This window comes from Microcaecilia unicolor, chromosome 11 (assembly GCF_901765095.1).
Source record: "Microcaecilia unicolor chromosome 11, aMicUni1.1, whole genome shotgun sequence".
In the NCBI taxonomy this organism is placed as follows: Eukaryota; Metazoa; Chordata; class Amphibia; order Gymnophiona; family Siphonopidae; genus Microcaecilia; species Microcaecilia unicolor.
Window position 1 is genome coordinate 57965476 of NC_044041.1, and position 16704 is coordinate 57982179.

Consider the following 16704-nt stretch of genomic DNA (forward strand, 5'->3'; position numbering starts at 1 on the left):
TCTGCACAAGAGCAGAAGTAAGGAGGAGATTGGGAATTACAGACCTATCAGTCTACCCTTGGTGATGAGTAAACTAGTGGAAATGCTTCTAAAGCGGAGGATTGTGAGGTTTCTAGAATCGAATGTAATACAGGACCTGAGACAGCATGGTTTCACTAGAGGCAGGTCTTGTCAGACAAATTTGATTATTTCTTTGACTGTGTGACCAAACAGTTGGATATGGTAGGGGCGCTAGATGTGGTGTACTTGGATTTTAGCAAAACCTTTGACACGGTTCTGCGCAGGCGACTGATAAATAAACTGAGTGCACTTGGTACAGGCGCTAACATGACTGGCTGGGTTAAAAACTGGTTAAGTGGAAGGAGACAGAAGGTAGTGGTAAATGGAGTTTGCTCTGAGGAAAAGGATGTTATCAGTGGTGTACCCCAAGGATCAGTCTTTGGGCCAGCTCTTTTTAACATCTTTGTGAGTGATATTGCAGGGTTGTCTCTTTGTGGACAATACCAAACTTTGTAATAGGGTAGACACCCCGGAGGATGTGGAAAGCATGCAGAGGAATCTGGCGAAGCTTGAAGAATGGTCCGGCAGTTGGCAACTCAGATTTAATGCTAAAAAATGCAGGGTCATACACTTAGTTTGCAAAAATCCAAGGGAAAGATATAGTATAGGAGGTGAAGTACTTCTGTACGAAAAAAGAGCGAGACTTGGGTGTGATTATGTCTGATGATCTCAAGGTGGCCAAACAGGTAGAAAAGGCAATGGTCCAAGCCAGAAAGATGCTCAGGTGCACAGGGAGAGGGATGGCCAACAGGAAAAAAGAGGTGATTGTGTCCTTGTATAAGTGTCTGGTGAGGCCATTTAGAATACTGTGTGCAATTCTGGAGACTGCACCTATGGAAAGATATAAACAGGATGGAGTCAGTCCAGAGGGTGGCTACAAAATTGGTCATTGGTCTCTTTCATAAAGCGTATGGGGACAGACTTAAGGCTCTCAATATGTATACTTTGGAAGAAAGGCAGGAGAGAGGGGATATGATAGAGATATTTAAATACCTCTGTGGCATTAATGTACAGGAAGTGAGCCTCTTTTAAATGAAGAAAAACTCTGGCATGAGAGGGCATAAAATGAAGTTAAGAGGTTACAGGCTCAGGAGTAATCTAAGGGAATACTTTTTCATGGGAAGGGTGGTGGACACATGGAATCGACTCCGGTGGAGGAGGTGGAGACAAGGACTGTGTCTGAATTTAAGAACGCATGGGACAGACACGTGGGATCTCTTAGGGAAAGGAGGAGATAGTAGTTGCTGTGGATGGACAGATTGGATGGGCCATTTGGCTCTTATCTGCTGTCATGTTTCTATGACTGATAGACAGTCCATCCCTGGTTTGGATGTTACATCTGACCGTTTCCTTCAGTTCATAGTAGGGACAGTATCTGTTCTGTGTGTGAGTTCTTTGGATTTCTCATACTCACTTGATGATCGCTGAGATATTGGTGATTTTGTTAAAGAAATCAAACTCCCGTTGGTAGAACTCTTTGGCTGGCCCAGACAGAGACCCAGTGATTTCTTCCACCAACACTTCCAACAAGTCCCCGATGTCAGCTGTTGAGCAAAGTCAAACACATTAGCATAAGAGGCTTCATCAGTGAGATACAGACACATCCAGCACCCACTTCTAAACCAGCCTACTCAATTCCCAAAGCTAAACTGAGCCTACTTATAGGGCAGGGATCCTGTATGAGGCACTACCCAGGGATCATGTGAACTCAGGAAGGGGAAATACAGAAAAGGGGAGAAAGGCAAAATGAAACTGGTGTTTAGTGCAACCAACATTGTCTGAAAACCTGACCAAGAAACAAGTCCAGGACAAGAACCTTCAACCTTGCACCCCCACCCTTCAATTAACATTAAGGCCAATAGATATCCCCTGAGATACTGATAAACTCAGCAATCATGATCAACTCTATGCCATACCTCCCAAAACAATATTATAAAAATGCATAATTGGCCATCCTACATTTACGTTTCAACATTTTTTATTGATGAAGAGCAAAACAACAGAGCCAACGGTGTCAACATCATATATGTCCAAAAACAAGTAACAGACAATAACATCTGACACAATGCAGTATCAACTTTTAACATAGTTCCCCTCTCCCCCTCCCCTACTACTACCCATAACCCACCTGTCACAAAACGCCTAGCCACCTGCCTGGGATTACCTCGCAGCCATTTAGAGGGTCTATTCCAAGCATAGCTCAGGTCCGTCTTTACCTGCCGCTTGTGCTCTACACTAGCACCCTCCTCCCACAAACAAAATAAACATATAAAGTGCAATCAGCAAACAGTAACAGGTAACTGAAATATTGATCAATTACAACACTAACTAAACATTTGTTTACTTTCTAAAAAGTACCTGGGAAGATCAGGACATATAATTCCCCAAGCCTCAGCAAAGAGATCCTACTCTCTTTTCTTCCTGGCTAAGACTGGGGATAAAGCCAGTAAAATCCAAATGAAAATGAGCTCCTGGGCCAATCAGATCCCAGAACAACAATCTTTGAAAGTATACTGCAAACCGCCTTTCCAAAAGGCTTAAACAAAGAAAACCGCTTTGATTCTACAGCAGCTTCAAAACATAAACATACACCACCTGCAAATGGAACTTGTAATATAACAATCTACCCAAAAATACTTCTACAAGGTACTTAATAAAAAAGCCCCCCCTCAAAACACCCCCTTACCCGAAAATTAGTGGCTCCATCCACCTTGTTTCTTATGGCGGCTGAAGACCAAGATAACCTGCATAGAATAAAACCCCAAACCCCAACCCATCGAGCTGGAAATACAGGTTTTACAAAAGATTAAACAAGAGACTCCGGCCCCTAGGCTATCATACTTTTTAAATGTTAAACTTTATTTACTATATACCTAACGAGGACAATTTGCAAAAGCGGTTTACCTGGGTAAATGGGCTATTTAGAAATTCCCTTTCTCCTTGTGCGTAAAATTTCAGGCTGATGGTTCTTTTGAGTTTGCTTGGCTACTAGGACTATTACTTTGCTTTGACTACAGCTAATCTTTTGTTGCCCACCTCAAGACTGCTGCCCTACACAACTGCCTAGTCTTCTCTAATGGTTTAGCCGGCCCTGCCAAGCAGATTTTAGCTCAGTGAGGTGGTACTGGCAAAGCCGATGCCTGTATGGTCCTGAGCAGGCACTTACGGTCCTTCTGGTGGCCCTCCTCATCCAGGAAGATGTTTGTCTTCATGTTCCAGATGAACTGATGAGCCAGAAGCTGGGACTTGGCAGCTGCCCACAAAATGTATTCACGTACGTAACCCATCTGTGAAAGAGATATGAGAACATGTCATGGGTGGTAAGAGAACATGGCGACACATCACAGATGATGAGACCATGAGCAGGCCTTACCTTGTCATAGCGCAGAGCTTGTACGATCTGAGGGATGTAGAAAAGGATAGCATCCTGCCAGAGAGAGCAGACAAGAAAACCATCAGCTGGGATGAAGCACTGTACAAAGCAGGAGTAAGTTACAAGTTCGGAACATTCTGCAGCTATTTGCTAAAGTTCATTCAGGACCAAACACTAATTTGGACAGGGAAACACTTTCTCACTGCTTTACTGTTACACTTAAAGCAACAAAAACTTAGATTATGAACTCAATAGGAACAGAGAAAGTACTTACATATAATAAACGTAAACTGCTTTGGTTGTACTACAGAAAGGTGGTATATCAAATCCATGACTCTTTATCCCTTTAAATGTGCCCCTATGAGGATGCATCCAATCATTCGTACTGTTAGAAGGGCTCTAAAGAATTTCTGCAGATTCAAGCAAGTAGCAGACAACCAAAATTTGGCCTCGGCTCAGGGACCAACATCTTAACCATTAAGAGCCAAAGTTTCAAACATTCACTGGTGGAAATATCTTTTCAACACAGAATACAGTCAATCTAAGTAAGCACAGCTCTAATATGAATTCTCTATTAGTTCATTTTTCTCTGGCATTTGTGTTTGAGCTGAGGGTGTAATCACAAACATGGCTTGGATACTAAGTGAATGGCAGTGACAATGTATGTCCCAGTGCCGAGTCATACACAATACCTTTTGCCATTGTTAATGAGGGCACTGGTTCTTACCGGAGGGAATGATCGTAGCACTTTAACTCCGTACTGCGCAGTGAGTGGATGTGGTGGGTACATACTGGAGAAATAAGAAAGGCCAGTCGGGGGATCTGTAGGGGCCCAACACAAGATGTGACTGAGCTCTGGTGCGTCTGCATCTATTGTGTGCCAGGTAACCAGGTACTATGGGGAAAAGAGAAAGCGCTGACAAAACTCTGCAAAAGCTACAATGTAGAACCATGCAAAGCTCTAAGTCAAATAAGTTCCCAGCATACAGTGTGTGAGTTGTGAAATATGTCCCAACAAAGAGCATTCATAAAGATCAAGGGCAAGTTTAACTCTATATGGCATGGAGAAGTGAATTATTCTGACTGGATGATCAAAACCACATGATATTGTTCCCTTTTATAAGATGCAGGTGTACGTTACATATTTTCTTTGTACAGTATGGCTTGCTGACATATAGGGGGGCAATGTGGTCTGGGCATGCCATGAAGGCAGTGTGCTCTGAATGAGGGAAGGATGATGAATGGGCATGTCCTTCTGCTATTCACAAGCAGTACTTCCTGTCCAGTCCTTACTCAGCAAGGAAAAGCAACCTTACCCCTGAAGGTAGTATGGGAGAGAGTATGTAAGAACAATCTCCCACATTTAGCAGGCAATGAGACCTGCATAAGGTTAAGTAGTAGATTAGTACACCGGAGGAGTCTGGAAGAAATATCATAGGAGGTCATTCATTAACGCCATTAACATGCGTCATTTGCCACAGGGCTCATTTTATGCATTTAGTGCATGCTAACCTTTAGTAATTGAATCCCACAGTGTTCTATCATGCTGTAATTAGTAAAAGTTTAATTCTGCATCACGGCAGCCTCATGAGTCCTTTCTCTTTGTAGTTTTGATGCACAGGTAGATATTTTTAATATTTCTTTAACAAACATTTTTTAAGACACTAGTTCAAAAACACAGATGGTGACACAATACCATCTGACAGTTCCTTGGGCTGGGCAAGGTCTACCAGGCATTGGGACTATAGACAATAATGCAAGTTAATTGAGATGCTGTGTGCTGAGAGTAAATGAAGGGGAAGGAAAACAAGCATGGCTAGCCTCACAGGACCCACTTACAGGAGCTGACAAATCAAGCAGAAGGTGGCCTGTCTAAACCTTCAGCAGTACACAGGCCCACAGAGTATGCTACCAGCTTATTTACCAGAAACACACCAGCTCTGACAGTCTGGGGTATTGGATCATATGACTGCATGATGAACCAATTAGTGTATGTGTAAGGGTTACACAGAACACGATCAGACTTCTAAATTAGATCTTGCTTAATAATTTTCTTTCCTTTAGTCCCATCAGCTCAGTCCAAGATGTATGGGCTATGAACACTGAGCAGCAGGTGTAGAAAGACAGAGTACAGAATTATGCTGAGCTGATAAGGACCCTGTGCAGCTCTCACAATAACCAAGTAGTGGGGACCCATCTTTTTTTTTTTTTAATCAAGAACTCTCCTTCCATATACTACCGTATATTAACCTATACAGAACAAATCAAACCAACAAGAACATTACCAACAATAAGATTCTGACAATCAAGTAAAAGAAAACCAAGACAGGTTCTGAACATTATGCAGTTAGGAAGTTGAACTGATCTGGTGAGACTAAAGGAAAGAAAATTAGCAGGTAAAATCTAATTTTTCCTTAATTAGCATCACCACCAGATCAATCCAAGATGTGCAGAACATAACCAAGCAGTCTTCACAGAGTATGGGAAACAGAAGCGCCTGCTGAAAGAACAAAAGCACTGAAATATGACCATTTCGTATATGCTCAACAATTCCATAGTGCTTAGAGCATGTGTGAAGAAAAGACCACATCACTGCTTTACAAATATCTGACAGAAAAAAACAAGTTGCTATTCCTCTAGTAGATTGAGCTGTAAGCACTGGAGAAGATTTGCTGACTAAAAGATAGGTGGATGAGATCATTTCTTTGAGCCAATGAGCAATAGAGCAATGGTCATCTTGGAAGCAGGCTGCCCGTTTCTTTGACTGCCAAAAAGGTCAAAACTTACCTGATCTAAGGAAATTTGTTGGCGACATCCAGGTATCTCTTTAACTCATTTTTGCTCGAATTTTTATTTTTACCCTAGATTTCTAAACTAATTTTGGAACACTGAGCAAAAATGAATTAAACTTATTTTAACTTCTAACAATTTCAGGGCATCAAGTCCAGCATTCTGTTTCCAACAGTGGCCAATCCAGGTCACAAATACCTGGCAAGATCCCGAAAAAGTTCAATACATTTTATGCTGCTTATCCCAGAAATAAGCAGTGAATTTTCCCCAAGTCAATTTAATAATGGTCTATGGACTTTTCCTTTAGGTAGCTGTCCAGACCCCTTTTAAACCCCGCTAAGCTAACCGCCTTTACCATGTTCTCTCGCAACGAATTCCAGAATTTAATTACATGTTGAGTGAAGAAAACGTTTCTCTGATTCATATTAAATTTACTACTTTGTAGCTTCATCGCATGCTCCCTAGTCCTAGTATTTTTTGAAAGACAAACGATTCACGTATACCCATTCCACTCCACCCATTATTTTATAGACCTCTATCATATCTCCCCTTAGCTGTCTTTTCTCTAAGCTGAAGAGCCCTAGCCGCTTCAGCCTTTCCTCATAGGGAAGTCATCCCATTCCCTTTATCATTTTCATTGCCCTTCTCTGTACCTTTTCTAATTCCACTATGTCTTGAGATACAGCGACCAGAATTGAACACAATATTTGAGGTACGGTCGAACCATGGACCGATACAAAGGCATTATAATGTCCTCACTTTTGTTTTCCATTCCTTTCCTAACAATACCCAAAATTCTATTTGCTTTTTTAACCACCACCGCACACTGAGCAGAGGGTTTCAACGTATCATCAACAACGACGCCGAGATCCCTTTCTTGTTCGGTGACTCCTAACATGGAACCTTGCATTACGTATCTATAGTCCGGGTTCCTTTTTCCCCACATGCATCACTTTGCACTTGCTCACATTAAACGTCATCTGCCATTTAGACACCCAGGCTCCCAGTCTCGTGAGGTCCTCTTGTAATTTTTCACAATCCTCTTGCGATTTAACAACTTTGAATAACTTTGTGATGTCAGCAAATTTAATTTCCTCACTAGTTACTCCCATCTCTAGATCATTTATAAGTATGTTAAAAAGCAGTGGTCCCAGCACAGACCCTGGAGAACCCCACTATCTACTCTCCTCCATTTAACTCTACTCTCTGTTTTCTATCATTTAACCAGTTCTTAATCCACAATAGGACACTACCTCCTATCCCATAACTCTCCAATTTCCTCTGGAACCTTTCATGAGGTACTTTGTGAAACGCCTTTTGAAAATCCAGATGCACAATATCAACCAGCTTGCCTTTATCAACGTTTGTTCACCCCTTCAAAGAAATGTAATAGATTGGTGAGGCAAGATTTCCCTTCACTGAATCCATGTTGACTTTGTCTCATTAATCCATGCTTTTGAATATGCTCTGTAATTTTGTTCTTTATAATAGTCTGTACCATTTTGCCTGGCACCGACGTCAGGCTCACCGGTCTATAATTTCCCGTACCACCTCTGGAATCTTTTTTAAATATCAGCATTACATGGGCTACCCTCTAATCTTCTGGTAAAACACTCGATTTTAAAGATAAATTACATATTACTAACAATAGTTCCGCAAGTTCGTTTTTCAATTCTATCATTACTCTGGGATGAATACCATCTGGTCCAGGAGATTTGCTACTCTTCAATTTGTCAAATTGCCCCATTACATCCTCTAGGTTTATAGAGATTTTCAGTTTCTCTGACTCGTCAGCACTGAATACCACTTCTGGCACTGGTATCTCTCCCAAATCTTCCTCGGTGAAGACAGAGGCAAAGAATTAATTTAATCTCTCTGCTATGGCTTTGTCTTCCCTGATTGCACCTTTTACCCCTCGTTCATCTAGCAGACCAACCGATTCTTTTGCCGGCTTCTTGCTTTTAATATACCTAAAAAAAAATTTTACTATGTGTTTTTGCTTCCAACGCAATCTTTTTTTCAAAGCCCTTCTTTGCCTTATCAGTGCTTTGCATTTGACTTGACATTCCTTATGCTGTTTCTTATTATTTTCAGTTAGTTCCCTCTTCCATTTTTGAAGTATTTTCTTTTAGCTCTAATAGCTTCCTTCACTTCACTTTTTAACCATGCCAGCTGTCGTTTGGTCTTCCTCCTTGTTTAATACGCAGAATATATTTGGCATGGACTTCCAGGATGGTATTTTTGAACAGAATCCACGCATGATGTAAATTTTTGATCCTTGCAGCTGCTCCTCTAAGTTTTTTTTTTCAACGTTCTCATTTTATCATAGCCTCCTTTTTGAAAATTAAACACTAACATATTGGATTTCCTGTTTATATTTACTCCAAAGCTAATATCAAATCTGATCATATTATGATCGCTGTTATCAAGCAGCCCATCACCATTACCTCCCGCACCAGATCATGCGCTCCACTAAGGACTAGGTCTAGAATTTTTCCTCCTCTTGTTGGCTCCTGTACCAGCTGCTCCATAAAGCAGTCCTTGATTTCGTCAAGGAATTTTACCTCCCTAGCATGCCCCGATATTACATTTACCCAGTCAATATCAGGGTAATTGAAATCACCCATTATTATCGTGTTGCCCAGTTTGTTAGCCTCCCTAATTTCCTTTAACATTTCTACATCCGTCTGTTCATCCTGGTTAGGCGGACGGTAGTACACGCCTATCACTATCCTTTTCCCCTTTACATGTGGAATTTCAATCCATAGGGATTCCAAGATGTGTTTTATTTCCTGCAGAATTTTCAATCTGTTTGATTCAAGGCCTTCCTTAACATACAATGCTACCCCTCCACCAATTCAATCCACCCTATCACTACAATATAATTTGTACCCTGGTATGACAGTGTCCCACTGGTTATCCACCAGGTCTCAGAGATGCCTATTATATCCAATTTTTCATTTAGTGCAATATAGTCTAACTCTCCCATCTTATTTCTTAGGCTTCTAGCATTCACATATAGACATTTCAAACTATGTTTGTTGTTCCTATTTACAACATGCTCCTTACTTGACAGTATTAATTTTCAATCTTTAGTCTGATTTTTATTTTATTTAAGGACACCTGATCTACTACGGTCTCTTCTGCAACCTCACTATCGGGACACCCTATCTTCCCATGCGCTTTTGAGCAACTGTCGGCCTTCCCCCAGTCTCTAGTTTAAAAGCTGCTCTATCTCCTTTGTAAATGCTGATGCCAGCAGCCTGGTCCCACCCTGATTAAGGTGGAGCCCATCCTTTCGGAATAGGCTCCCCCTTCCCCAGAAGAATGTTGCCCAGTTCCTAACAAATTTAAAACCCTCTTCCCTGCACCATCGTCTCATCCATGCATTAAGACTCTGGAGCTCTGCCTGTCTCTTGGGCCCTTCGCATGGAACAGGCAGCACTTCAGAAAATGCTACCCTAGAGGTTATGGATTTGAGCTTTCTACCTAACAGCCTAAAATCCTCCATACGAAAAGAAGGGAGATGTATACATTTGGCTCAGATGAAACAGAGATACCACTTTGGGAAGGAATGATAGAACTATACGGATAAAGACACCTGCTTCCGTAAAGTGAAGGAAATGATCCCTGCAGGAGAGAGTTTGAATTTCAAAGACCCTCCTGGCTGAAGAAATAGCTACAAAAACCACCATCTTCAAGGTGAGATCCTTCAGGGTGGCCTTCTTAACAGGACTGAATGGTCTATGTTGGAGGGACTTCAAGACTAAGTTAAGGTTCTACTCAGGACAAACTGATAAAAAACAATGACATAAGTGACCAACACCCTTTATGAAATGAACTACATCTGGATGAGCCACTAAAGAGGATCTCTGCTGCTAACTGGACCTTCAAGGAACCCGGCTAATCCCTTCTGAAGACCATCCTAAAAGAAGGCTAAAATATGTAGTACTGAAGATCGAAAAGGTAACAGTGATCTTTCTGGATACCAGCTGTCAAAGGTTCTCCACACTCTAGGATAAGTCCCTGACATAGATCTCTTCCTGGCTTGCCTTTCGCCTTAATCATGACCTTTCAATAGCCAGGTCACACAAAGGGGGACAGATTGTCCATGGGAATTGGACCTTGAAACAAACCTTTGTATTTGGGAACAGGGAATGCTTGTAGACAAACCAGATCTGCATACCATGACTGTCTCTGCCAATCCGGTACTACTAGCATCATGGGACCCAGATGGCATGCAAGTCTTCTTTAGAATTCTTCCAAGCATTGGCCATGGTGGAAAGACATACAAAAGACTGTTCCATGGCCACAGCTGGACCCTCTGATCTGTATTCCCTGTCAACTGAAGAAGTAATTAACTTTTGCATTTTCTCTGGTCATCATGGCCCAAAATTGGAAGACCCCAATCAGACACAATGAGGCTGAAGGCCTCCTCTAATAACTGCCATTGATTCGAGAGTGACCACTTAGAAAGTCTACTTGATTGTTGTCAACTCCTGCAATATGAACTGCCGAAAGGTGCAGTGATGCTGTTCTGCCCAGAGAAAGAGGAGCCTTGCTTCCAATCCCTGAGGACTGGACCAGGACCCTCATCATTGGTTGGCATGAGAGGAATTGGACCAATGTGTGCCTTGAAAGCCCTCTTTCTTATCCCCCCAAAAGGAGGGCTGTCTCAGCTGAAATCTGAACTGCTGAGCATAAGCAGATCATCCTGGTCTACAGTGCTGGGAATCTTTAGCTCTCTATCTAGAAGATGAAGACCAAGAAGAGGACTTAGGTTTAACTTTCGAAAGACACTGAGGCTTGACTTCCCCTAAATCCTTTACCAATTTTTTCAGATCTTCGATACATAGCAATTTACCCTTAAAGGACAGTTGCCCAGACATAGAGTCCACTGCTCAATTCTTGAACTACAAAAGATGTCTGGCTAACACCAAAAGATCCAATGAAAGAGACAAAATGTGAATCAAATCATAAATAGCATCGGCAAGGAGGAGTAGCCTAATGATTAGTGCAGCAGTCTGAGATCTTGGGAAACTGTGTTCAATTCCCACTGCAGCTCATTGTGACCCTAGGCAACTCACTTAACCTACCATTGCCCCAGGTACAAAAAGGGACAGAGAAAGTACCTGCATATAAAGTGTACAGTGCTGCATACATCCAGTGGAACTACAGAAATGAATTAGCAGTAACAATATAAGCTAGTCCCACTTTAAGATGCACTATCTTATTCTGATCCTGGACCTCTGCATTTTGATCCACACCAAACTCTTTCTGAAAGGGCAACTCAGTCAGCAGACCTTATCTGTAATCTCTCTTCAGGAAAACAGCCTCAGTTGGTAGAAAGGGAGGACAGTGGCCCAGAAAAGGGAGGAGGGGAAGGGGAAGAACCCAGGCCACTAGGTATCCCCGAAGGAGGCAGTGACAAACTGCTCCGAATCCCTATAGCTCAAATGAGGATTAGTCAATGACCAGACCAGGAGTGGGTTTCAAGGCAGAAAAACCTGAGCTGCACAGCAACCATCCACTACCTGCTGGAGACAGAAAAATAACTGTGAGAGCTGCACAGGGTCCTTAAGTGTTCAACATAATTCCATACTCTCTATTTCCACCTGCTGGTCAATGGCATAACCCACATGCCTTGGACTAATCTGATGGAGACGCTAAGGAAATTTCCATTATTAGTTTAGGCCCATTCTATGAGACTAGGAATAAATGTGAGGAATGTCACACTAAGCGAGGAATGTCTGGGCAAATTATCATCACTCTAGCTCAATGGTACAACAGTGTTTGTAGAGAGCCTCCCTGTGTATAGATGAGTGAAATAGCCTATGCTGAGAGCCAGGGAAGCCAGGGTTCAAATCCCAATGATTTTCCCTGTGACCTTGTACAAGCCACTCAACCCTTTACTGCCTCAGGTACAAACTCAGAATTTAACTCTTCTGGAGATAGGGAAATACCACTTTGAGCTACCAGTGAAAAAGACCTGAGTTAAATAAATAAAATATTCTTGCTATAGCAGGGTCTTGGATAAATCCATTATGATTTAATTACTCAGTTTTCCAAATGTATGCTCAAAGTGAGTAACAATTCAGGTACAGTATGTACTTCCATGTCCAAGAAGGCTTAAGGTCTAAGATGTACCTGCTTTCTGAGTTAATAACTACACAGTGGAGCTGCTTGACTTCTACAGAGTGAAAGTTTCTCTGTTATCCAGTACCAATATACATAGAGTCTACATCACCACAGATATTTCCTGCAGTTTGTTATGCACCTTTATAGCTTCAGGTACATCGCTAACAGCCCCAGGGTCCAGACGCACAAGACGGGTCACTTCAGCTCCAATAGCTTCTGTGTTCTTAAACCTGAGGCAAAGCACCAAATACATACAAATTACTTCCCTAGCTCAGTTCCCATCTCTGAAATACCTTCAGATGTGTTCCTGTCCTCGGCACCCCCACAGATATTATTAACTGGCTCAATTATCAGTTGAATAAATTTGGGACCAGGACAGTAGCTCAGTATTCTTACTCTCTGGTGTCACAGAGGGCCACATTTCATTCCCAGAACTACATGGTGAGGGCGGTCTCAGTTTTGAAATAGAAGGAGGTGCAATATGACAAGAGTGAGGTGCATTGACAGTGCTATGAATCACCTGCAGGGCAGCTGTACTGCAAGGTGAGGAGAAATGCTCCAGGCCAGGTTCACATTGTCTTTCCATTGTTTTTCACTCAGGCTAATATACTTTGATCTCCAGTTGGCTACACTGTTCTCTCCGGTCTGGTCCAACTCCAGCTCAGGGGAGGACAACGGATTGTACCATGTAGTTAGGCGATCAATCTCTGTTGCCTAGGAGCAAAAAGACGGGAACAACCCCAGAAATACAAATTTAAAGATAAGAAACACTGTCTGAAAAATATTCCTTATGCACATTAGGACACCAGCAATGTCCTGAAACATCACTTCAGGCAAGATGTCATTGATAAGGGCATCACTTCTTAATACCACAGTACATAGTATAAGGTATTTGATTTCAGAGCCTTGGTGGCTACATGCCACTGCTTTGTACAGTGTCCTCATACATGGTATTACAGCAAAGCGAATGCATAACAGCCAAAGACACTAGAGAAACTTCAAGGTCAGCTGCAGCTATTACCAGCAGTGAGAGCAGCAGAGTCCTTCGCTTCATGTAATACTTGTGCAGCTGGCTGCCATGATTTGTCTTCTTAGACATCCCTTTGGAAAGAGAGAGAGAGAGAGAAAGGTGTCTTAGTTACTGCTTTAGAAACAGTCCCTGCAACTCACAAAACTTCAATGTAATCTTCAGAGGAAACTCATGTCCATCTCTCACGAGACTGAGTGTGACCAAGAGCCGGGACTGGAAGGGGCAGGGGGGAGGAGGACTGATAGGCAGATGATCAAAAGCCCAGCACTGTTCCAAACAGCGCTCTAAAAATAGAACTGGAACAGTGTGGGGCTTTACCAGACCTACGATCAGAGAAAATTGCATGCAAATTTAAGCATGCAATTCTCTCTTATCATGCGGTAGAAGTGTGGAAGGGTTGTGCTTGAGCGTGCAATCAGGCACAATCCTCCCCCACTTGTTTGACAGGTCTGGGCTGTCAAAAGCCCAGACCAGTTAAACGCAGGGGCTGGAGGTCCATGGGATCACCAGACCCAACTACCCCCACCCGAGCCAAGCAAAACGGGGGCTGGAGGTCTGGCGCACTTTCGGTCCCCCCAAACTCCCCCCCCCCCCCCCGACACAGGTTCGGGGGGGGGGGGCTGGAGATCCGGTGGGTTTCCAGCCCCCTAACCTCCCCCAGCATCCCACCGATGTCCCTGGTGGCCCAGTGGGCTGCAGGTAAACCCCCCTCCCAACCTAGTGGTCTAGCAGCCCTTCCCCACCCCTCTACCTGCAGTTGGAGGAGGAAGGTGGCCTCCTTCCTCTTCCATTGGTGCCGCCTGCAAAATGGCGGCGCCCAGCCCTGCCCAGTGCATCCCAGGATGCACTGGGCAGGGCTTCACACCATTTTGCAGGCAGCGCCAATGGAAGAGGAAGGAGGCCACCTCCCTCCTCCAACTGCAGGTAGGGGGGGTGGGGAAAAGCCGCTAGACAACCAGGTGAGGGGGAATCTCAAGACAGGGTCTGTATGCATGCACACTGTCAGACTGGAGGGAATCCCAGATGAAGGTCTATATGTAGGGCATGCTGTAAATCGGAGGGAATTCCAGAGCAGGATCTGTATGCAGGACATGTTGTGAGAATGGAGGGAATCCCAGGACAGGGTCTGCATGCAGGGCACACTGTCAGACTGGAGAGAATCCCAAAACATTTTCCCGCAGTATTGTGTTCTGTGTGTAGCTCTTGCTCTGCAAAGTGATATCTGTAGACACTATTTAGAGCAGGGGTGGACAGCTTTTATACAAAGAGGGCCGTATGAATGTCAGTACTACCCCTAGAGGACCACAACATTATGTAATGTCAGAAGCAGTAATGGACAGATCTTCTGTGATAAATAATTAAGTAAAAATTTAACTAAAAATGATAATAACATATTGATAGCATGGCAATTCTGAAAATATTTGTAAAATACAGTATTTAGAATTTCTAAAACTCTGGTTAATGAACTTTTTTGTGTATACTTCCCCCAGTCTCAGGGACCATATAAATTTCAATGGCAGGCCACATTTAGCCCATGGGCTGAAGGTTCCCACCCCTGATTTAGACAGTAATGCCCCGACATGGCAAACTATAACAGTGATGTATTGTTAATATCTTGATTTGAAGGAAAAGTACTCAAACCTGATTTTTTGGAGAGGGTTGACATGCCACTTGATAGCGGGTAAGTGTTGATCCATCCTTGATTGGTCTGCTGCCGCGAGCCTACAGTTACATCCAGGTTACCGCGGGGGGCATCGGGCATCACCGAGAGGCTGTTCACAGACGTGTCCTGATTATCTGTAATGTTATCAAAATGTTCTATGACAGCAGTATGAGAGGAAAGGGACAGAGGCAGAGAAACACCCCCTCCCCCGTGCAGTTCTGCGGCAGGAGGGAGACTCATAAAGACTTTCAACCACCAATACATCTCCCTTGTTGTCTGATAATAAAGACTTTCAACCACCAATATATCTCCCTCATTGTCTGGAAACAGCCAACTCCTCCTACTCCTTTTCTACCCCACATTTCGAGTCAGGACATGATAAAGAAAGAGAAATATCCTGTCTTCTAGGGTACAATCCCACAAGATCAAAGACTGGCAGTGGGAAGGAGTGGACAGATCCCTCAGACATGGTCATAGGAACTCAACCAGGGAACTGTTTACCAAGCTGAAGTCAGAATATTTGTAAGCAATTTATAAAATAAAGCAGTAACTGGAAAACCTACAGAAAGTTAAGCTCAGAAAAATCTTAACTGTGTATGTAAGACACACAACATTGGGGCTTCTATTGGGACTTACAGGATTCAGTTACATCACAAAGGTGTATATTTTATGTTACTTCTTATTATAAACCACTCTGTACAAAAGGCAGTCAAGGAACTTCTGAACAACAAATATCCCCCCCGCCCCCAGGCTTCAAGTAGTGGGAATGGTGGCCATGCTCTAAGGACTTTTAGCCTTATAGGAGGGCTGCTCATCCCCCCCCAGGTGACTCACCAGGAGGGACAAGCTGATTGGCTGTCAAATACTTCTTATCAGAGAACATGGCTGTCCAGAATCGGATCAAGATGGTAATATCCTCTCTCAGTCTCTTCTCTCCCTGGGTGGGGAACTTAGGTGGACAGCTAAAGAAAACACAAACAGCAGATGTCATTCGAAATAATGCCTAGTACACGCTGACAATGTAATTCTGCCTTAAAGAAGACAGAGGCACTGCCACAAGGATACTTTCTAAAGCAGTCCTGTTTATTAAAAAAGGAGTTACAATATAATTAACTAGAAACTGAAGAAATGGGCAATGGAGCCCAGACCTCCTCTCCACCATGCCCTGCAGCAGCAGTCAGGTTTCCAAGGAGCAGAATTTCTTGGGTGCAATTCAGTCTGCATGCTGAATTCTCAGTGCACTGGGATGGTTGGCTGTCATGCTGTGGTAACACATTGAGTGGGACCTAGGCTTGCTCTTAGAATACAGGAACAGTCTTATGAGTATTGGAGTGGTGAATTCAGAGAACGTCCATTGCCAGCCCACACTGAGGAAAGGTTTCACACACCTGAAATAATCAAAGGCGGTGGAATAGATCTTCTCTCGCAGCACGTTGCGAATGGTTGCATTTGGAACCACATCAGCATGAAGCAGAGCCAGCCCAAGAGTCAGCAACCTAATGAGAAAGCAACAGTGAGAGCTTGGTCTCCTCCCTAAGCACACTGCCTGCACAGCAGAAGACCTCTCTACACCCACATAATAACAGAGTTGCATTCACTAGTACTCACTATTCTGTGTGCCAGCAGCACAACACCCTACCCAAATCCCAG

General features: G+C 43.2%; 1 protein-coding gene across 1 annotated transcript in view; it reads right to left on the bottom strand.

Annotated features, from left to right (window-relative positions):
- PI4KA (phosphatidylinositol 4-kinase alpha) overlaps positions 1 to 16704 on the bottom strand; it is a 205370-nt gene that overhangs the window by 25467 nt on the left and 163199 nt on the right. Inside the window, exons 35-44 of the mRNA XM_030219598.1 lie at positions 16443 to 16550; positions 15889 to 16016; positions 15033 to 15188; positions 13383 to 13462; positions 12882 to 13075; positions 12501 to 12591; positions 4161 to 4328; positions 3434 to 3487; positions 3227 to 3347; positions 1475 to 1604 (exon numbers count right to left, since the gene is read on the bottom strand). Of these exons, the coding sequence (XP_030075458.1) occupies positions 1475 to 1604; positions 3227 to 3347; positions 3434 to 3487; positions 4161 to 4328; positions 12501 to 12591; positions 12882 to 13075; positions 13383 to 13462; positions 15033 to 15188; positions 15889 to 16016; positions 16443 to 16550 (1230 nt within the window). The remainder of the gene's footprint in view (positions 1 to 1474; positions 1605 to 3226; positions 3348 to 3433; positions 3488 to 4160; positions 4329 to 12500; positions 12592 to 12881; positions 13076 to 13382; positions 13463 to 15032; positions 15189 to 15888; positions 16017 to 16442; positions 16551 to 16704) is intronic.